The sequence below is a fragment of the Strongylocentrotus purpuratus genome, unplaced genomic scaffold, assembly GCF_000002235.5.
Source record: "Strongylocentrotus purpuratus isolate Spur 01 unplaced genomic scaffold, Spur_5.0 spur5_scaffold_9, whole genome shotgun sequence".
Taxonomy (NCBI): Eukaryota; Metazoa; Echinodermata; class Echinoidea; order Camarodonta; family Strongylocentrotidae; genus Strongylocentrotus; species Strongylocentrotus purpuratus.
Genome location: NW_022145615.1, coordinates 6856221 through 6880462, shown reverse-complemented (window position 1 = coordinate 6880462; position 24242 = coordinate 6856221). Strand labels below are relative to the sequence as shown.

The following is a 24242-nucleotide window of genomic DNA, read 5'->3' as shown; positions in this document are numbered from 1 at the left end:
CTCGAAACAGTTTGAGTCAGATTATCTGACGCAATGGAAGGCAATTGAAAATACTGAAAAAGAGAGAAAGAGATTGAGATGGAAAAGAGAGAAAGAGAGAGAGAGAACAGAGACAGACAGAGAGCAGAGACAGAGAGAGAGAGAGAGAGAGAGAGATACGAGAATCGGGAGGAGAGAAGCAAGAGAGAGAGAGAGAGGGAGAGAGAGAGAGAAAGAGAGAGAAAGAGAAAGAGAGAGAGAGAGAGAGAGAGAGAGAGAGGGAGAAACAAAACAAAAAAATAATGCACTGATAATACTAGATTCATAGGCATTATGGATGACACTGGCACACGTCCTAATCCTGAAATGGTGACAGCGTCAATGAGACCAACTCTAGTTTTACAATTAAATAGGACACTAAAGACTGCGTCATTCGCTGACGCGGTACTACGTCAGTACATTGACGCCCCGTGCCCAAATGGGAATTACCGTCCTGAGATTTACACGCTAATTATTATAATCGGGTCTTATAGAGTACAGAAGCTGTGACGTCATACAAATCTAATTTTAGAATTTCTCAATTTTTTCTTCATTTTCCGAAAGAGCATACAAAATAATGTCCAAATGTCGAAAACCAATTGAAAATGTTAAGTATTGGCTGAGATATGACCATCTGAATAAATATACTCCCCATAGGAGCTCAGTGTTATATGCTCTGGCTCCTAACCACTAGGGGCCAGAGCATATACAGTAACACTGAGTTCCCATAGGACATATATTTATTCAGATGGTCATATCTCAGCCAATACATAACATTTTCAATTGGTTTTCGACATTTGGACATTATTTTGTATGCTCTTTCGGAAAATGAAGAAAAAATTGAGAAATTCTAAAATTAGATTTTTGATGACGTCACACTTCACCACTCTATTTAACCAGGGTTTTATCCTCTTCCAGTGGGCCCTGCAATTTGTTTTAATTACCCCAGTAATTTACACAAAGGTACCCATATACACCTAGGTCGAGAATTCCAAAAGTGGATTTACGTCTTGCCATAGGACGTTAGTACCAGGCGGAGACTCTTGGATTGAGAGTCAAGTGAATGAGCCACTATATCACTCACTATACCACGTCATAATCATGCATCGTCACACGAATGCTTCTGCAATTCTTCCCCGAGTCCGTGCCATACTTTGATCTTGGGGATCATCCCGGATGAATTGATTCTGTGTTCGCCAAGGATCGGCAAGAGGTAACTGTCCATAACCCAACGACGTATCGTAATATGTGTTTGCGTCAGGGGCTGTCATTCTATTTGAGAGGAGCGACGCGCTTTCGCCGCGTTCCGACGTTGGCGTCGAATCATACCTCAACCGCGGCGTCGAAGACCTCGGACTGCTCAGCGGAGGTATAACGTGGGCTGGTGACGTTGTTACCGGGTTGGCCATTACCGGAGCACTTTTACCGCTTCGTCTGTCATTAGCCGACGGCAGAGTGTCATACATTGCTCTCGATGTCGGCGACATGGGGCTGTATGACGCCGGTAAGGGGTTACTTGGTAACGTCGCAAAGTTCCCTGCAGCCGGCGACGTTGTTTTACGTTGCCTGTTTTTCTCTGACGTTGGGGAAGTGCTGTACTTTCCTTTTCCTGAGGGTGACCGCGGACTGCAAGACACCGGTAGGACGTTGCTGTCCGATGCGGTATAGTTGGATATGATGGGTAAGTCAGGAAACAGTCTCGCAGGATTTGTTCTTGTTGCTGAAGGGTTGCTTTGAACGGGTTCTACCTCTCTGAAGCCAGATACGGCAATGTCGTATGATGGAGGTGGTGGCACTGACAATAAACGAAAAAAGGAAGAAGTAAAATCAATTTGAAACAAAACACATACATCTTTCTATTTATTATTCATCTTTCTACATGATCTAGTCTTTTTCTCAGGACTACACACACTCAAGAAAAAAAGATTAACAACAGTCCTTTTCAGGACTCCCCAATCCCCACCCCCCTCTCTCTCTCTCTCTCTCTCACATGGTGCAACCGTAAACCTGCTGTATGATCTATGTATATCTCTATCTATGTAAATGTGTATCACTCTATCCATCTATCTTTCTATGTATTCTATTTCATTCTATCCCATCTCAGCATTTCTCATTTCCCCTTTCTTGTAAAGGGAATTCTTTATAGTGACAATCGTGTATACAATTATGATACTTCTCACGTACCCATTCGTTTGAGTTCAGACTGATGCGTGACGGCCATGTTAACCGATGGTCTGCGGATGGTGTTGAGGGCGGCAATGGTACCAATGGATATAGGTAACCTCAATGAACACGCTGGAGTCTCGAACCCTACTATTGCAGAAATCTGTAGATATATGACCGAATTGAAAAAGAAGCATTTATTTTTAATCGGTTTATTTCTGACAAACAATGATTTCTCGTATATTATAAGTTTATGCCATGTTTCTTGATAAATATTTCGAGGCAGTTCCAAATATTTATTTCGTTCATACAATCATGTACATCATTTCAAAGCCTCAAGTCAATTTCAATAGAAAGTTGTGTCGAAGGTAGAAAATAGTTAGCGAACAGTGCAAATGACGTATTGCATAATCAGAACATACTTTCTCAAGGCAATACAATAGGGTATCGAATTGGCCCATAAGTTGATTTTCGAAAGTCGTTAGGATCACGTTCTTTGTAAGTATTTGGTTGTTTAATACAGTTTTTTCATCCCACTATCTCTCTCAAAAGTAAAAAAATACTATACAACATGATTCTTTTACTTTTAATAAAATAAGCCCCTGGTTTATTTTAATTTAGGTTAATGAATGCGGAAAAATGGGCAAATCAACTCAAGCTGATCCTTGCTATAAACATGATAAGTAGTCAATCATTTTTCAAATATCACAAATGATATGAAAGCTAATATAAATACTATACTCAACGTGCAAAAATGCTAAAAATGAACTAGCGATTTGTCTCTCATCATTCAATTACAGGTATAGTGGTTAAAATGTGACACAGTTTAATCTGTTTTAAAACAAAAGCAACAACAACATATGTAAGTGAGCGGGAAGGAGTTGATTACTCTTTCATTATCCATTCACCCAATCTGTGTAAGACATTACCACCAGAGAGTACAATTATAATAAGAATAAATTATGTTGTGAAATTTAGGCAGAAGATGGAGTATGAAAGTTCAAAACATTTACTGTGGATCTGTATGTTTTGTTTTGTTTTGTTTTTTTAATTTTTAAACTTGGAAAGTTCAATCTGTAAATGACCGACCTGAAGTGAATACTCGAGGAAGATATTAGGGCATGTCTCGAAAGCGCAGGGTACGATGGGCGGAACCCTGAAGGCCGTGGGTTCGATCGCCTTCTTCTGATACGACGGGCACCCCTCGATTTCGATCTCCACGATATCATCTCTGATGCGCTTGTCGTCTGTTCGCCATCCCGACTTGGCGAAGAATGTCAACGTCTGGAAGGTTCGAATGAAAATATATTTCAAATCAAATCAGTTTAAATTCCAAATCATTATAACATCACAAATAAATTCGAAAATTTAGACTTACAGGTGTATGCATGTACAATGATGAGATAGTATAGAGATTGATAAAGAAAAGAGAAACGAACAAAAAGAGCCAAGCTGGTAAGTAGTACAGCGCCCATTTGCCAAAATCAATATGTGTTAACATGATCGATAAGACTTTCAAGAGCATGTTTTAAATTCCATCAGATCTCAAGTTATGGATTATGTAACATGCTATTGTAATATGATCCCACGTTTCACACGGTGATACATGAGGCTATTATAATTGCCTTAGGTTGATTTGTTATAAGTCTTTGCGATCAAATTTGTAACATTATCCTTTGTTACAGTTCAAGCATTACATAATATTTTGGATGAAAAAAGTATGAATATTTCATACTATCCATTAACCACCTATTTAACGATTCAGATTTTGTTTTCTTTCAAACAGTGATGTAGCACTGATCAAGACATTGAAAGGGCACTAGTGTTGGGGAGGGCCATCGGTCGTACAAGGCGGATCAAAAGCGAAATAGGCTATCGATTGGGATAGGGTGTGGATAGGGGTAAACGCATCTTCTTTTGATGCCTCTTGAAAAAGAAAAAGAAATCATTGGCGAATGATAATTCATTTTTACATTAAAGCAATCGCCGGTATCAGAACAGATACAGACGTTGAAAGAGCAGGCATACCTGAGTCAAGGTGCAGGAGATGACAGACACGTCGCTGTTGCTCTGGTTGTCGAGACAGCCTGAGACCCACATGGACTCGCCGACCACGAAACCTCGCTTGTTGACGTTGACGTCGAGCGTGATCGGACCAGTCTCGCAGCACAAGCATCCCTCGTTCGTCGTCTGCTGATCACCGATCGGATGCTGACGTTGTAAAGGAAGATGATATAACAAAACGTCAAGAATGAATTCAGACTGAGGGTCTTTCATACATTTTGAGGTCAAAATCTGAACAGATTTTATAATATTAAATTGACGGTGATGTTATTACTATAGATATGGTGACATTTATCCTTTAGTTTGTTCAATGAAAACTTTTCCAACCTTGCAGGGAGGTGTGAGTTGGTCTAACGGTAAGTCTACTCGGTCAGCTTTATTTCTTCGCCTACAAACTGACTGGGACGGACCCCGACTCGAATCTGCGATATGTCTTTGGATGGTGACGTTAAAGGTCGGTCCCAGACTTAAATAATCAGGCATAATGGATACTTGTCTTCTATAGTACGTCAATGAAAATTCAAAATTATTAGGGTGTGACCCTGTACTTCTTGTTGGACATGGAGCGTAATATAAGCACACCTTATAGTAGTATTTGGCGATTAAAAGAATAAGAACACATTTTATCATTATAATATCAAAAAAGGGGCTTAATTTCCTCTTCGTTTTTCTCAATCCGATGATACAAGCTGCTTTGATTAAATAAAATTGTGTTTGTCATCGCAGTGCCATTTTGGGGTATGACTGATTCTGTCGAACTCACCGGCTGTTCAACCGATTATAGGTAATCTGGGTTTCGTTTCACCGAACCATCTCACAAGTACAGGTTTATCGACATCCCATGACTTTTATTTTTTTTTAATTTTCAAATCCGAGGATACAAAATTATTTGATAAAAGGAAAGTATGCGATATTATCAGAGCGCCTTTGGTGTATGACTTATTTTCTGCTCCTATCGCTCATGCTCGTCGTAGGTAGTTTGGTAATCATTTAAAGGGATATCGGCAGTTTCCATGTGCAGTATGTCATAATTCGCTGACACCGGGTATGGGACAACCATTAATGGGTGCACAAGTCTCGCACACGGAGAGTCTTCGGGGTAGGGATCATGTATGATGATGATGATGTTTCCTTATTGATGGACATTGCAGAACCTTACATGAGACCCGTTTGTCGTCAACGTGATTGCCAGTTCTAGTGATTGATAAAATCTGTTATCAGGTAATCACCAGAATGGTGTCCAATTCCCAAATGAGAACCCATGCTAATGACTCTTTAAAGCCCATCTGCACTAGTTTAGCCAGGAGGGATTAGACCTCCCTGTAAGGTCACTGACAGGTGTTTATCTCATCAAATTAGTTCTCAATTAGAATAAGAAAAAGGGGATCATGGGGGACCAACGGTCACCGATTAGACATTGTTTGCTATATAGAGGGCGCGAATAGCTATAAGTAGTGCAGCGGGACTTTAACGAACTCTTCACTGAGGACACACTGCTACTCACCAGGACTTCAGGGATGATATTGAGGTCGACCACGGGTCTGATCCTGAAGGCTCTCTTGGCCGAGTGGTCGTACTTTCGAGGACGGTCGATGACTGCTTTCACCATGTAAGAGACCTGAGCGAACTTGCAGTAGAGCTCCGGAGGGAGGCCAAGAGGTAGACGGAAGCGGAAGGGGAACTTGTGCTCCCCGGCTGGAAGGATGTAGCTGCGATCACACGCATCATCTGGGGGGTAAAAAGAGGAGAAGAAATAAATGGGGTTTAGGTGCCATGGTTATGATGGTGGTATAGCAAGGATCCAGTCAGTATAGGGGGAGGGGGGGGGGGGGTACCAGTAAATTAGATAGAGTAAAGGTCATCCAAGAGGGTGAGGGTGAAGGAAGGGGTCCTCTAACCGAATTGCAACACAAAAAGGAAGAAAAAAAGAGGGAACGAGGAAGGGAAAGGGAAATAATGAGAGAAAGAGAGAGAGAGAGAGAGAGAGAGAGAGAGTTGGAGAGAGAGAGAGAGAGAGGGGTGATAGGACCCCAACCCCTTAATCAGAAGCCTTGTAAAATCCTATTCTATTTCCCGAGCAAGACCGGTGCCCCCCCCCCCTCCCCATCTCTTCTCCAATGATGAAAGTGCATTGTCAGTGGGTAGACTCACGCCACAGCCTACACCACTGGGTCGTATCGTCTTCTTTTCACCTTGCTTTTCTCCTTTCCCTTAAGTTTTCTCTTCTTTCTTTCCCTATACAACTAGTGATTACTAAATGGGCTACTTTTCATCTTCTGAACGCTTCCACCAGGTCCGTGGTACCCACGAAAAAAAAGTATCTTGAATTCTGCATTATAAAAATTCAAAATGGTGGTAGGTTGTTCTTTATTTGACTTTCCAGGTATAGCCTTAAGCTTCCCAAGGTAAATTTAAAGATAAAATATATTGATAGAAACATACCACCTTCCACTGGTTTTGAAGATCGACGTTTTTTTTTTTAAAGTGAAACTGTTGCGCAGGGGTTAACTATTTTTGTAGATTAAGTTACGATTGCAAATCATGTTTTCTCGCAAATTTTGTGATAGTTTTTTTTTTTTACAGATTTGGTTGCTCATTGTAGTGGTTCGAGCACATTTCTTGTTGATGTCTCTTCAAATGGTAGACGCTTCCTTTAAATTAAATGGTACGGAAAATGTATGCTGCATGGCGTTGCTTTGTCTATCTCCTACCCACTCTTTGTATAATTCGGGAATATTTCTTCATGACTTTTAGACCCCAATGAAGCGAGAAAACAATTACGGCTTGATTGATGGAATTGGTTGTTCAGGTGTAACGAACAAACGCTTTGGCCGGACATCGAACGTTTCCCACGACAGAGGGCAAATCGATGCACTCTCTGATGGTTCGTGTATTTGTATGAGGAAAACGTCGAGTGGGCGTATAAATAAGTTAAGTCATGATTGAATCCCCCAATTCTCAATTCTTCAATCACTAACGCAAAAATAGATTTAAACAAATCTTTCTAATAATTCTAAACGTTATGTGCGAAATGATTGTATTGAAAAGACATCTAAAACAAAACAGCGTTAACGCTGAGGAGGAGGCAGGTGATGTTGACGATGTTGATGATAATAATGATACTAATGATGACTGTTAATGACATGTACGACTTTATTGTGAAACAATTTCGTGATGAAAATAAAAGGGAGTAACAAATTTAGGACCGATCGGGGAAATATTGATGTGTTCATATCTACGGTAGACGTAGGTCTATCAGTCTTAACATCTGGGACCTGTTTCACAAAGACCTTTTCCAATGATAAATTACAAAAATTAGGGACAAATCTGCTGATAACCAATCAGAAGCAAGGATTTCACTAGCCAATAGCCGCGGCTGGGATTCGAACCCTCAACCTTCGGATTGAGATTTATTAATAGGTGATTGCAGAACCACTATATTGAACACAATACCCCCATCCCTCTTTCTCTTTCTCCCCCTCGTTTATACCCTCCCACCTCTCTCCCTCTCTCCGGTTTATTCTTTACTTTCACGCTTAGTTTTTTATGCTTATCACATTGATCGTAAAAACATTCTGCATAATGGCGAAGGAATAAGCATCTATGCATATTTGCTGTCTCTGATGACAACATTACAACTCCCTGATAATATCATCTTTCTTCTATCTCACGTATACATCACTGTATATACGTGTAGTCCCATACGTAGGCGTACTTCTAAGAAATTGAAATATCGGGGATATTTATAAACGAATAACAGGCGTTATGACCCGCGGTGGAATCGGCTTAATATATTTGCAATTTCACTCCTAGAGGGGCTCAAGAACTGAGCAAAGAATGGAATAAGCAGCTTCCCTGATTATGTGTCATCTAGCCCAACAAGACTAGTCTCTGTCCCTAGTACTCTACTAGATTTTTATGAAATACCGTTAATACGACGCGTTATATTTGTGTCCTAGAATAAAAATTAAAATAATAATTATGCAAGTCCGGGTAAATGCATAAAATACTTCAATGGTTTCGTAAAAAGCCAAGAAATATAGAATAGAGAAAGAGAGCATGTGCTGATATCGGATAAAATGAGTTGCATTCAGCAACTACGAAATGAACATAAATCTTAACGTCTGAACTTAGGCCACGACCACCTACTGGATGAGTGTCCCAAACAGCTAGTGTTGAAGTATTGTAGTCTCTCAATTCAGACAAGTTTAGACTAGTATGTATTTTCAGTCACGGATAGTTCTGTCTGTATTTCAAGGCAGAATATGAGAATGTCTTTTTTTATAAGCTTACATCTGCGACAGATTTTAGCCATTCAGCCTCGACAAGCTAAAGAGATCTTATTTCCATTCTCATTTGAAATATGAGGGCATCTTGGAAAGTGGTCTGAATTGACAAGACTGGTTTCCATTAGAGCGAGGGTTGTGCACGTGTTAATATGATCAGTCAGTGAGACGAAGAATTAGCTTGATTAACTTAAAGGGGGCAACCAGAAAATACAAAGTGACAATTCTACCCAATTTCAATTGAATACAACATTAATAATTCATGAAACACCATTATCAGACTTGAATTTAACAAGTGAATGCAATGTTCGTCACGAGAATGAATTCGAGTTTGCTTAAAATTTTGTTGAAATTATTCAGTTAAAATAGTGGTTTGAAGGGATCTTGTATATTTATATTTATTTTTTAAAGAGAAAAACATATCTTCCACCATAGACCTAAATGCGTAGTTAACCATAAATCTACAGGCCCCGGAAAGAAAGCATACTTTAAAAAAGGCAAGAAACAATCAATCAAACAAATACCAAATTATTGTGACGATTTAAAAAAAAAAAAAAAAATTGTGGGGGGGGGGGGAGGGGGTGGGAGGCTTCACTAGCAGAAATTACATGTTCTGGTGTTTAAAACAAGGAAATAGATTCCGATCGCGCTCGCACACAAATAACATGCGTGTATAAGTATTTCTTTTTATGGGTGAGTGGGGACAGAAGTTCAGTATCCACCTCTTTACCAAAAAACCCTATGTTCATATGTACATTGTTATTTTGAAGAATTAATGTAACTGAAATGTAAAAAAAAAAGAATATGTGAAAATACCTTCACCAAAGACAAGAGCAGTGTGTTTGAATAAAACTTCTTTCCATAAGAAGTCTTCTCCATCATCGTGAAAGTTCCTCCATTCCGTCTTAGTCTTTCCTTTGAACTTCACTCGAATACCTGGCAAAGAACAAAAGGTCAAAGGTCAACACACGAAATAATGACATTTGTTATACAAAATTGTATTCATCAAAGAATTAGTAATGAACCACGACAACAAAATTAATAGCAAGTTGATCAGCTTTTTCTTGTCAAATGGGCACGAAAGCATGAATAACTTTTTTGTGTGTGCAAAGGTATATGCCAAACACGTTCATTTTTGCATCAAAATATAACTTCATATAAGTTCATCTACCCCGCCCCACCACCACCACTACCATCACCAACACCACCATCACCACACCCACCCTCACCACCACCACGCCTATTACCCCATCCTCGGCGATACCCCTTCTATCACCTATCGTTGAGTTCAATGCAACTATGAAAATCCACAACGATTCGCGCTTCTTCAGCTCATTTCATTTATAGACAATTCCAATCATATCAGTGGACCAACCTATTACATGCGCGAAATAAATAAAATTTACTGGACGGCCATGGATTCATTAAATTGACAATCCACGGAGTATCAATCAATTTGCAATTCACAGGCAAACGGATTGAACAATCATGTCTAACAAAGCCTCAATCATAGTTCGATTGAAATCAAATCCCTGCGAGTGCATACAACATTAAGAATTAATGAGATTTTTATCTGATAATGCGAGTGCACTACTGCATTGGAATGTCAATGGAGTATGTATTTATTTTATGTCCAATGTTATTTCCATCCAAATATTGTATTTCCAATCGATGTTACTGAAATGTATGAACAGCAACAATAAGAAGAAAAAATAAAGCACAAGCAGATCATTTATTTTTTGGAAAACAAATAAACCAAATAATTGGTCAAAATTTAATGATGTATTAACCTGACATCATGAAACATACATTTTCGTGAGTATTAATTGGCCATTGTGCTACAACATACATTTTGTTTATGTTGACTTTGAGTACATTTCTAAAGAATCTTATGTCTATTTTGAAAAGGTAGCTTGGTATTTCTGGCTCGATTTCCAACGCATCGGAATTTAATTTACGAAAAGTAGGGGTATTGTCGCAGGGTGTGTGAGTATGCCGTGTCGAGGAAGGTAAAAGGGGAACGTAACAACATTTCGACAGATTTTAATGAAACCCCCTCCACTCGTTCACTTAAAACTGATCTACCGATTCCCCTAAGCACCACCCTCGACCGACACGTAGCAACCTCTATACAGTAGTTTAGTTCAGAATCTGAGTCTGAGGGAGATGATGATTAATGGTGATGTATTCCCGTGAAAAAAGCTATGTTTAGCGCACCTTCTCACCTGCCTTACCGATCCATCATGCAAGCCGCGACAGTAGGGGGGGGGGGGGGGGGCTGGATGGTGGGGACATTTTCTGTATCAGTGTTTATTACACAATATCCCACACAGGGGCGGATCGAGGTCTTTTTGTATTAAAAAAAAGTACAACTCCGAAAATTCGGGGAAGAATTACTTCATTATGCACTTTAATGTGTGCCGATTGGGTCGGAAAACCTGGGATTTTCTTCTTTTTTTGGGGGGGGGGGGGGGGCACGGGCCGATGTCCCCCATCCCTCCTCTCACGCCCTTTCTCTCCCTTCTCTCTTAATTCCCTTCCCAATCATTCTCCTCTCCCTCCCCCTTCTCTGTCTGTCTGTCTGTCCGTATATCTATCTGTCTTTCTGTCTCTTTATCTGTGTCTGTCTCTATATGTCTCCCTCTGTCTCTTGCTGTCTGTCTGTCTTTCTCTCTCTCTCCCTTCTCTCTCTCTCTCTCTCTCTCTCTCTATCTCTCTCTCTCACACACACATACACACCCACGCACACACACACACACACACACACACACACACACACACACACTCATTCACTCTCTCCCTCTCCAAGACGTTGGCCTAATGACCTATCTCTAAGATGAGCTTCATCACGCCTGGCCGCAGGAGTTGTTCTCATTTTTTACGATCTATTTAACCCTCGATGATCCACCCACCCAGGGAATTGGTAGGTCAATGTACGTTAAAGTAGAAATAATGATAGTGTTTTCGTTCCTTTACACCGCTAAAACACATCCAATAATGCCGGTCAGATGTGTGTTTGAAATGTTATTAAATAAATCGTCCAATAATTCCAATTGTCCAATCATTGAATTCCATTAAAATTCCACACTTAATGCTCACATTAAAAACAGAGACGTTCGAATCCTATCTTGGGTACCCATTTATACACCAGGGTAAAGAGAATCTTTATAGATCAAATGCCTTTTTCAAGGAAATAACTTAATATCCGCGTAATCCACACAGATCAGTGATTGCTATAGATATTGTTGTATTTTATAATTCTACCAATTAATTCATATCGTTTACACAAATTAAGTTACACTGAACATACTCCTAATCTGTGTATGATAACGGACTTTGTTTACCATTCAATTTCAATTGATCAATTGAAGAGAAATCGTGGATTTTTCTATATTGCAAAGCATCTCCGATTTTCAATTCTTCAATTCATCTTTCATTTGTGTTTCCATATCATCAACATACTCAAGTAATACATTTGTACATAAGTGCATAATGACATAGGCATCTATAAACAGAGCATCTTGGACGTTGTCACAATAGTCTCCATTCTCTGTGTTCCCCGAAATGTCTATGGGCATAGTGGGATGTCTTCTTCTTCAAATCAACATGGGTATACACTTTGTAATGAATCCACCATGTGCAACGGGGATATAATTTCATTCGTACAACATCATTGCATGCGATGCATACATGTATTTTGTCTGACGAATTTAAATATAAAAGAAATATCAATGTCGTCAGCCTGAAGATAAAAGAGACGAAAGATTCTGGCTTCCTATTCCTCGATGGGTCACTAGTCTTACAAGGTGAACTGTACAACGAATGTTGAGAGCCAGAAGGGTGTTAACTGATACTTTAACACGGAGTTAACGCCCTTCTGGGTCTAAATATCTAGGTTAAGGTCCCGACGGGGAGTTTGTAAATGAAAACGCCACATTCGGGGCAAAGTAGTTTCTCAATGGGGGCTGAAATGGATCCTTCGAAAGTCAACAGCTACTTGACAGCAAGAATTTTTATTATCAATTTTGCAAATTACATTTCTGATATGGATGGTGTATGCCTTCGGGTAAGGAAGTTCTGCTTGCAACTTTACTCGGTCATCGAGAGGAAGCAGATATGACCGGATGAGCTTTGGAGCTTTGTACCTTGTAATACTATATTCTCTTTTAACAAAATGCTTCCTTCGGTTCTGTCTGTCTGTATGCCCCTCTCTCTATGTCTGTGTCTGTCTGTCTGTGTCTCTGTCGCCCCTCTCTCTTGCGTTCTCTCTCTCTCTCGCTCTTTCTCTCCTCTTTCTAAATTGATTCTACTACACCACCATGTACACGTTGTATCTCCGTACCGGTCGTCATGTTCAGACAGCTGATTAAGAGGGTAATTTGCACAAGTCAATGTGCAATCGGCATTTATGAATCTTTCAAAAGAAAACTGACGATATTATACAAATAAGAATAAACATTCATGGTATATAGAGAGACCTACTTGTATTTTTGTAATCGAACAGCAAAGACGACAACTTGACTGTTGTAAAATATCAGGATCCCCTAACAATCTACTTTATTTCATTTTCCCTGTTTACATTCCTGTTATCTTATGACGGTTTCTTGTAAACTGCTCCTCTTTCATTTCCAATTAATACTCCCATCTGTATCCTCTCCTTTCCTCATTTCTTTTCATACCTCTCCTTTTATACATCTGCTGATGTATATAACATCCTCCGCACTTTATTTAAACGCGACTTCGATGAGTTGCGACAAAACGCCAATCTTACGACTGGTCATAAAAAGAGAGACTCTGCGTCATTATTCGCTGCTCCCCCTCGATCAAGTGTTTTAAAAGAAATTCCTTATCACGGCCGAAGTCCCTCGAACCTCGGAGGGTAAGCCGAGAGAAAGCTGACAAAATAAGACCCGGACACCCATAAGCCATTCTAAACACTTTCCCCCACTTCACTCGGCCATAATAGTGGTGCTGTTCAAATTTGAAGATGCCCCCGAGAGGGACGGGCAGCGGCGTAGTGAAAGGTGAATGGTAAGGGGATCACAATGCAAACCCCGCCCCCTTTCGTATTCGACAACTTTGTTTATTATTTTGTTATTAAAGATACTCCTGTAAGTGTATCGGAATAGGTGTGACATGACATCCACCAAATTATAAGCCGGGAGAATTTGCTGCATCATAATCTGCTCTCTCTCTCTCTCTCTCTCTCTCTCTCTCTCTGTGTCTCTCTCTCTGTCTCTCTCTCTCCCTCTCTCTCTCTCACTGTCTCTCTCTCTCTCTCATTTTCTCTCATCCTCTCTCTTTCTCTCTCCATCCCACCCCTCTCTTTTTCTCTCCCCGTATCAATAATTATTCATTTATTTATCGTATTTGTCTATCTAACTATGCAACAAGCCATATATTACTGTCGATCTATCGTATAGTTTCTACTTCTTTATAGTCTTATTGGCCTTAACATGTCAGGCATGCTATCCACCAAACATCACCAGACATCTATTCATCTATCTATCTATCTATCTATCTATCTATCTATCTATCTATCAATGTATTAATTAAACCTGTATCTTTTAATTTTATAAACTTTCACCGCGCTTTGAGTTCCTGGAAATAACACCACGACAGAAGGCTTTAAAAACATCTAACGATAATATAATTCATTAACCTATAAATTATCAATGCCATAATTCTACATGTACACCGTTCTACCCATACCCGCATCTATAATTCATTCATTAACTAATTATTAGCTCGAGTCTGTTTCTATCATTAGAGCCCGGGCTGTCTATATAGGCTCTCCCCTTTAATCTCAGGTAGCTACTTTCTCAAGGAATTATGCCCTGGCACATGCATAGGCTATTTACCCAGGGCCGACTCAATCCAAGTCTTAACAAAGTGACTCCTTTATTGAATTACACGGCGACACCTATATTGATGCAGTGCTCCTATCATTGAATTTAATATACCCCTTCTAGGCGGGCATCAATTGAGTAATCCATTTTACATGCGAAAGATAAATCTAAGTAAACATTAATCGTAATTGGAAATCAATACTGATTGGATGTTCGTTTGTCTTATTTCGAGTGACGAGCACGGTGTGATTTCCTAATTGTGTTTTGATTTGGCTCGGAATGACCTACGGACACCCTTTCATACTCTTACCTCCGGTGGTTATGTGGATTGCAACAGAGGACAATTAGAAGCTGAGAAAAGATCAGTTTATTTTTAGTGTAATCGTTAGCACGTCTTACAACCGGTGACATATGCATTTATTTATTTATCCAATAAGTCATTTTTTCTTCTACAAGGAACATGGAATCAAAACCAGCGTGACGATTACAATAAAATATGCGCTAGTACCAAAAAAACTTTTGTAATAGGATAGTCCTCATCTTAAAACACAGTATTTCAAGTGTCAGTTAAGTCTAAACAACTAAAAATATATCATGAATATCTCGAATAGATATTTCCTGTAAAAATGATAATAATATTTATATTACATCAAAAGAATGTTACATGGCAATATAATATATTTCAATTTCCTTATAATGACCTACTAGGGGTGGATTTTACTAAGGGAATTTTCATCTTCTATCTAACGATAATTTAATACACCACATCCCTAACACCCATTACGGATTCTGGAGATGGGGGTGTATAACAAGACTCCCATATAGTTTTAATGGCAAAGGCTCACGCGATTTGCCATACGTGCTATGAATTTGAGCAAGCCTTTTGAAAATAAATAGAGGCAAAAGTGTTCCAAAGAGGAAATAGAGAAATCAGACATTAATATACGAAACGAAAGGACAGCAGAATGAAAACATGTCCCCAAATAAGAATCAAAGAACGTGCAACAGATATATGAGAAAAAAAGAACAACTGCTGAATATTGTCTGGCAGTCTCTTCCAAATAACAGAAATATAGAAAGCGTAAGCACGTATAGAAATCAAGAAATATCTACATGGCTAGCATACACTGCTAAGAGGCTGTGTATACTTGGAGATAAATCCGAACATATCCTTGCCTATTACAGTGGATGAAACCTAAAAGGTCACGTGGCCAAGATACAATCCAATATACCTTTATGGATATCAATTTATCTCGTTGCGGAGATGAATTGTATTCAGCAATTGATTTCTCTCTATACTTCGCGAACATGCATTTTGTTACGACTATAGATCGGTCGGTTTATTTGTGGTGAGAGTATGGATAGGCAATGGACTTGGGGAGGGGGAGGGGGGAGAAGTGTATTGAGCAGGTTCACCTGTTCTTTTATTATAGACAGTAGGAATATCTGTTGGCTTTTGTTAGGGCAACAAACAAATAAACAAAACTCATATATATAAATATAGGCCTAGTTCATTTATGCTGTTTGGATTGATTTGCATCCGTTATGTTTCTGCATTCTTGCCGTTTGCCATTCCGTCTCCAACTCGTCATTCCAGACGAATTCGAGTCGGGATAACAGTAACATGTATGGAATACAATTTTATAATGTACACTCATTAACATTCAGTTGAATCATAAGACCCCATTTAGAATGTTGGTGATGTTGTAATATTATCGGCATTGGTTCGTGCTTGGGATATTAATACTATTTTCTTGTTCATCATCTACAAAATGATGCACCATTCTAGTTGTACGACACACATGCTCTGGCGAATGTTGCTCTACGGTAAGTATCATTATAATACCCGAATTTTTAACTTAATCTTTATAACTGTAAACAAGGACAAAATACTACATCTTTACAACAATTCTAAACCTAACATTAATGGTAAAGACTAAAGATCAGTTTGGGAAACATCCCCCTCTCAAAAAATGAAAATGAAAGCTCTTATTACCAATCATGTGAAAGAATATGTTTTGACTAATACGTGACGATACCAATTTTGCCGGGAAACCACCTACTAATTGATATATTTGGTAAATTATTATATCTATACGGACTGGAGAAATATAGGGTAGTCCCATATGCATCTTTCTGTGTACAGTGCTTGTAACTTTACCAAGGCTGGGCCAAATTTCTTATCATTTTGATGATTCCAGAACCTTGCAGTACACACCAATTACTTATATGCTAGATGATCAACCTTTTCTGATCGATTCCACAACGTTTCTTTCACAATGCAATCGCATGACCAGAACTGGTCTATACCTTTTAACACAATTGCAACCGTAAGCCTGACCATGTATTGTACGTATGTCGAAATAAAGTCCATAGCGATTGTCGCCGGACTGAACGTCGGGACATAACCCTTCCCCTTCACTCGAGCAAGAAATAGGACTAAGTTCAGATCTACCGTAGATGTAAGGTCTTCACGAGAAGTAATGTGTGAATTAGTGTATCGTGGGAGATCTAGCAAATGAGAAAAGCGTACACCATAGTTAATCAATTTGTCGTATTAGTCTTTAAATTCAGACACTAAACTATAACGTGAAGGTTAATAAATGCTAAACTAAATTGTTAGAAAAGCATCACACTTTCAAGCAGAGCCAATCATGTGACTGGCGGATTAAGGAATGGAGAGGGGGGGGGGGGGTGGGTGGGTGTCACAACCGTCCGGTGCTCCTTTCTTGAAACAAATGCGGCATAGCTTAAGTACACAAAAGAAAAATATGCGACCCTTTTTCAAATTTCCGACCTCGATTCTTCGATTAATGTCCCGGGATTTCGGTCGTCAGAGAACAAATGGTTAGGGTTGCAATTTGGTTCAGGGGTTAATTTGGGTAACGGTTACTGTTAGGTGCACGTCAGGTCCAAGGTTGAAGTTCGGACGTCGGTTAAGTGGTGGGTATTGACCGCGGTGCAGTGTACACGAAGCATGTGCTGCACAACAACTCTGGTATTATCTCCCTTTAGTAATTTGATGGAGTGTGCCCCCATTTTCTTTATCAAAGCCTGGATCTACCCCTGTATCCAATAACCACGACTGCGCTAGAGATCATACCACTGTAGAATGATTAAAACCACATTAAGAACAATTACTGCATCTTCTAGTGCAATTGACTGTCATTCAAATTGAAGCAATCGATCGCTTGCAGCAGACGTTAGCGGTGTTTTTTTTCTCAACAAGGCCTAATTCTTTTCGTGCGGAGCTTTAATAACAATAATCACCATTAAGTGACGTTACTACGTGACGTGGGTGTCAGTAATTGTATGATTTATTCCCCAATTGTAAACAAAAGAATAGACATAGAATAATCTGGAGTTCTGGTAATCAAGAACAATATCACAAAATTCAATGGAACTTACTGTGCTTTTTCACAAGCAGGGCCTCAATAATTTGATTAAAACTTTAAACATGTTATTCGTAGAAAGGGTATTCCTTTCTTGAACATCTAACTTATTAAAATGCACATATTAATTGACGAGACACAAACGATTGATCAATTTGGAGAAACAATATTCTAGTAAAAAATCAAGAATCTATAAATGACTTCAAATGAAGTGGAAATAAAGGGGAAAGGTGAGGTGAAAATGTAATTGCATTAGGTAAAGGTCGGCAGTTAATTCGCATTACATTTTAAGAGTAAGACCGCCTCTGTGTGCTCTAATATACCACGCATTTGACGGAAGAAGAGCATAAGAGAGAAACAGTTTGTCTGTTTTTAATAGAGGTGTTGGGAGATAAATTCCTTCGCTAGGGGTAAATGCGATCCTTTGCAGACGGATGGACTTATATATTGTATACATACATGTTATAGGACGTTTAACAATTGAGGCCTTCCTAACCATCAAATTAAAATGTTTAGAGAACAAAACCTTTTCTTTATAAAAAAAAATGTACTGATATTGCTACCGCGTTCTACTTGTATCACATAACGAGATAGTTATCGTATAGTCATTTTTCATTTTCTATCTCGTATGATTATACTGTCATGAACATCTACTGACCGGAATGATAATTATTGAGATGAATAATCCATCATTTTAAATAGCCAATTTATTTCTGATTATCCAAGCTGTGACATTTATAACGTTATGTCTGTATACATCTAAAGCAATAATGCACCCCTAATAGGCCTATACACATTTATATCTGGTTTTACACCTCGTAAATGAAGTCGTTATTAATGTCCCATAGGTCAATTTTTAAATATGAACTGTTTTGCGACCACATCTCTAATAACGTCCAGCCTACGAACAGTCTATTTCCCTATAATATGCCTACTAATAGGATTGATGCGATTGCCCAAAATATCCCTTTAATCCATTAAATTAATAACCATAATGATATTCTGGGTTTTATAGCGCTTTAATCCATCGACGATGTTTCCAAGCCTTTGTAATTAACCCGGTCATCGTACTCACGGTTGCCCACGCACAAAGTACGCACATTCTCCCCTCATTGGAGTACATCCTAGTCAGGAGCTCACAATGGTGAGCAAACTGCAGTGGCTTTCCCATCTTACCGGGTAGCCATTTAATACATGGGTAGAGAGTGGTAAATGTGGTTTAATATCTTCCCAAAGGACGGAAGGCCGGACTGAGATTCGAAACCTGAACAATTGGATTTACAATAAAGTTGAAGATAAAGGTAGGTTTTGGTTTAAAAAAAAAGGAAGAATTCTCACAGAATCAAACGAAACTTACACTGAATGTTCAAGATTACAAATAAATGTCATTTGCCAAACAATTTTGGTAGAAAATGTATACTGGCTGAGTAATGAGCATAGCAAGATTAGGAAATCAAGGTTAGTAGCCCCGACACCATTTGTGTAGTCCCATGTACATCTTTCTGTGTACAGTGCTTGTTACTTTACCAAGACTGCATGGGCCAAATTTATTATGATTTTGATGACTCAAGAACTTTGCAGTACACACCAATACTTATATGCTACATGATCAACTTTTTCTCTTCCATTCCACATCTTTTCTTTCACAATACAATCGGATGACCAGAACTCACCTATCTTTAATGAACTATTATGCGGCCACCACACGTCCATATTTAATTGACAAAACATTCCATTTTCTTCTGGTTGTGCCTTTTGATGACCACTGCGTGACCAGAGGGCTAGAAATTTAATCAGCAGACATGTCGTCTATAATAAGCACATGCAGTGCTCTAGAGTTGTGTGGTCATAGTGTGGTCATAGTGTGGAACAATGAAACAGGAGTATGGTTGTCCACAGTAAAAAAAAAAAGCAATGTGTATGCAATATCGATAAAAGAGAGCGTTATGTTCCACATTGTAAAACACTATGAAGCAACGTTAACACGGTGTGTCTAACACGGTCTAACAATGGTGTGGACATGCAGGTCACATTGTACACATCGTTTACCCAGTGTGGGGTGTATCAGTGGCAAAAGGACAAATTATTTTCGTGTGCCAAAGTCAGTATCATGACTGTGAGTGTGAACTAAGCTTGTCCATTTAGAACGACGTTAGTGCGAACACGGCGTGTCCCTGTATGTAGCCTTAATGGGAGAACACACTGTCCCTTAGTAGTATGACGTGTGAATTACACAGTGTGTTTTTCAAGAGGGTCACTTGGCATGTTTCAATCCTCAGCAAAGCAATGCGAACACAGTAAGTTCATACATCGGTGAATGAAAATATATATAGGCCTACTACGTTGACCAGGACAACAACATGAACAATATAATACCATCAGGCACTGAAACTAACCTCGAATATTTGCATAATTTCAATCCCAAAAGTTTCTTCTGCAAATAAGTGACCAACCGCATGACAAGAATGGCGTAAAGGATTCGTTTGGTTGAAAGCGAGCTCCCCTGATGCGTGAAATTATAATTGCTTTCATAACGCTGGACAATCAATTAAAAATGGATTTCGCACGGGCTCTAGACTTATATCAAAATAACCTGAAGACTTCCCGCAAGTGACGGTAATGTCATGCAATTTTATCTAAGCATTGAGTTGTAGATTGATGGTTGACAGCTTGACGTGACCAAGGCCTTGTTCCAGAGAACTTGTTATCAATATTACACAAGCTACAATAACTGTTAAATATATGAAAAAGGGCCAAGTTTAATCTGCTAGCTCTATAATTATAATAAGTATTTGTGACGAAACTAGTGTATATTTGAAGAAAAATGTTCGTTTTGATTATTTGGAAAAATTATATTCAAAGAGCCCACTCTAACATATCTACTACATTTCGTTTTTATGTTTTTGCCTATAGGACACAATAATACAACATTTCGTAGAATCACGTCTGATGTCGACAGAACAGTAGAACAAAGAGAGCATATTATCCTGTTACAACATTATTATCCTGGCTGTTTGCGTTACACTACTAAAATATTGATATTGTAGGCTGTCCTTGAACTTTTTTCTTATTGGAAATCACCTGTGCTTCTCTTGCCTCAAAAGCAGAGATGAAAACGGTTAAAAGTCTTATTTTATGTTTAAACAAAGAAAATGTTAAACAAGACAGTATCACACATATTATCTTACTTTAAGAATATCATTCAGCTTAGAGGAATACATATCGACAAAGTAGTTGGGATTATTTACTAGTAATACTAGTAAATAATCCCATACTATGTATATCACAATATAGCGATGGTCAAAAAAGTGTAGAATCCCTTTGAGTTTTACTCCAACGATCATTTTATTGAAGATTTTGTTTAGAGCTTTGAATATTAATATTCATTCTCGATCCTTACTCCGATTATCTGGTTACTCTCAACAATATTTTTTTCCGGAGTATAATATCAAATTTCGATTGATGTGATTGTGGGTTCGATAATGTTGATAATATCTTCATTTCTGGCTATAGCGAAAAAGTAAAGGAATCTTACAAATTTCCCTCAGAACGTCTGGCATTGCTTACAGAAATATATGAAATCTTCCATAGTGTGACTTAGATTTGCGAAGTAAATAGCAGATTAATAAAGTGAGCCAATTAAACAATGATAATGAGAATGCCGGGTCTACCATAGTTTATGATAATATTGACACCATTCGTTATATTGATGAATAATACCGTTTGTATTTTGCTGGCCAAACAACACTTCATTATGATTGCTTTAGAAAAATATGACCAACGATTAAGAATAACTGTAAGTGCCAGTTTTAATCAAAATAGTGTCATTGCGACAACTAGAGATGCACCTTCTTGTGGTACGACATTTATTGATTTACTTAACCTTTCCCTTTAACGGAGATGGATTTTCGTGGTCTCCCGACTAACATCGCCAATGTGATGCATTCCACGGACGAGGATGGATGGATGGTGAAGTTGATAATTCCATCACGTCCAGGAAGAACTCTCCAATTATATCGACGGGTGTGTTCGGTCGAAGGGGTTAATATTTACCCGAGATATTACCGGTGTAGAGAGTGCTTCCATAGCCCTACGAAGAGGACTGTTAATGTTATCATCCCGTTCGTGAATAACGCTACTCCTAATAAAAAGAAACCTGGGAAATAACTTGACTCACCTCGAATGTGCTTTTTCTCCGCCGAGAGGACGACGAGTACGAATCCCTGAATGACGTCGCCTGGTTTGAAGATGTCGACGTCATTGTTCTCGAAGACGATGTCGAAGACCTCCAACTTGCTGCTCATCGTGGGAGTGGGTGATGGTGGTGGTGGTGGTCGTGGGTACTCGGTGACATGGTCGGAAGAGCGAGTGAGGTGAAGAGGAGGATAGAGAGGGAGAGAGAGAGAATCCCTGAGGGGATATGGGATGAACCGAAGTCGCGTGTGTGTGTGAGTGTGCGTGTGTGTCGTGTTTGTAGAAAGCGTGCGTGCGCCATCAAGTGATAGTCTAATAAGTTCAGGCTTTATATAACTGCCTCTGGTTTATTAGTTTTCAGCTTCAGAAAAGGTACCCATTCGTTGTGCACAATTTACTCTGTGATTAGTAATATCGCATGTGTGTTCGGTATACATATCAATTTACACTAGAATGAGAACTAAATTCATCTTGATCTCTAAATGATTTGAAAAGATGATACAATTTTTTTTTTTTTAGGTTTTCCTGTTCAATTAAATGTCTTCTTACTTTTATTCAGTTAATTATCATCACTAAAAATGATAAACACATCATGTAAGCATCAATATCATTTCATGAATCATACTATAAATGTTGAATATAACCTATCAAGCATTATCAATGAATCGTGAAATCACCACGGGTATGTGACCTGACTCTGAAGAACAGAGAGTGATGGGTGCGAGTGACTGCAGAAAGACAGTGTCATCTAGGGTTTCGATCGCATACACCTCAGTCACACCGAAGGGACCGACGCCAGACCGTCCACAAACTCCTACACAACCCCCATGATCATGAGCTAAAGAACCGGGGGTTTGGAACGGGTGGCGTCGCGACGCGTCGGTTTGACAGTGTGACTGGCGTGACCAAACTCACATAAACAGGTGGTCTTCTTCTGCAAACAGGAAATGGAACATTGATGTATGTGATATGTGTGCTCGTGGAATAAGAGCAACCGATGACATCACTACTCGTCGTGGCAGCGCAGATCGAGGATACTTCTCTTAAGGGGAGTGGGAGGCAGGCAGAATGTATTTTAATTTCCGTTAAGACACGTGAATATTCTTCTCTTTTCCCATTATTGTTCCCCACTTTGAGGCTGTTGCTTTTTTTTTTGGTGCTTACTTGTTCTTTTTCCCTGCCACTCTGGCACGTGTTCCTCCGCCCCCCCCCCCATATGTCAACGATTACTTCATGGTAATAATTTTAAATTAGTACATAACCAATGCTTCTCTTCTTTTTCTTTGCCACGGATCCCAGTAGGTCTACATGAAAAGGCTGTAAACATAAAAATGACAATTACACCAGTAATATTCTACAAAACGAGTTGAAATCTTTAATTTTAAAGTGCATTTTATAGATAGTCAGAAAGGTTTATGCTCATCATACTCACCAACAAAGGAAAGTATTTAAAATTTGGGGCCAGAATAGAGCATACATTAACATCATAAAGATAGTTGAAATCATGAATTACTGACCTTTTGTATTCGTGTATTAAGTAGCTCATGGTATTGTATTTAGTAGCTTATTATGCATTGATACAATATTACAATGTCGCTATATACATGATATAAGCCTCTTCTCTAGGACCAATGCGATCGCCAAGACTTTCAAGAACTCAATTTAAGGCCAAATGAGCAGACCCAATAGCTTTGTACATAACCTACCAAACATGTGCACAATACAATAAGTCAGAAGTGTTTTGTCATTCAAACTGATTTATATTCTAATTTTCCTTGCGTTGATTTCTCAAGAGTTTTGGCGATCTGCTTTTGAATCAGTTGAATTTTCAGTCCATAATTATAATTATATTATTCTTTTGATAAACCAGTCCTCTGACCACAACTTTCCCCTCTTGTTCACTATTAAACAAAATATTAACAAATAGCCAAGTTCGTAAATAAGTTTTTTATAAAACTGCGACGCCTATTTCATATTTCAAGTTTCACATTGTCAGTTTTGCTGAAAAATAAAGAAATACAAGAATGAATACAATTTTTAAAGAAATATATTGCAAGGAGTTATAATCAAGCATAAATCACATAAAATGTGAATCATTTTGTGTTGCTAACAATTACTTTAAAATTACAGACTAAATTTAAGCCGATAGAAAGACATGTATGGCTCCAAAGGGTAATATAGTTGTGAGTCTACAAAGCTGTCGAGACTAAAAAAGCAGAATATAAAGCAGTGATGATATCGGGTACATTGAATATAAATGATCAAGACAAAGCTCA

At 38.8% G+C, this 24242-nt stretch overlaps 1 protein-coding gene across 1 annotated transcript; it reads right to left on the bottom strand.

Annotated features, from left to right (window-relative positions):
* Positions 1–936: 936 nt before the first annotated feature.
* LOC105438491 (arrestin domain-containing protein 4-like) lies at positions 937–22195 on the bottom strand. The gene is made up of 7 exons (XM_011666378.2): positions 21950–22195; positions 9348–9467; positions 5750–5973; positions 4210–4392; positions 3271–3465; positions 2203–2344; positions 937–1813 (listed from the first exon to the last, which is right to left on the bottom strand). The coding sequence occupies exons 1-7, from the start codon at positions 22074–22076 to the stop codon at positions 1128–1130; spliced, it is 1677 nt and encodes a 558-aa protein (XP_011664680.2). The 5' UTR covers positions 22077–22195; the 3' UTR covers positions 937–1127.
* Positions 22196–24242: the final 2047 nt, after the last annotated feature.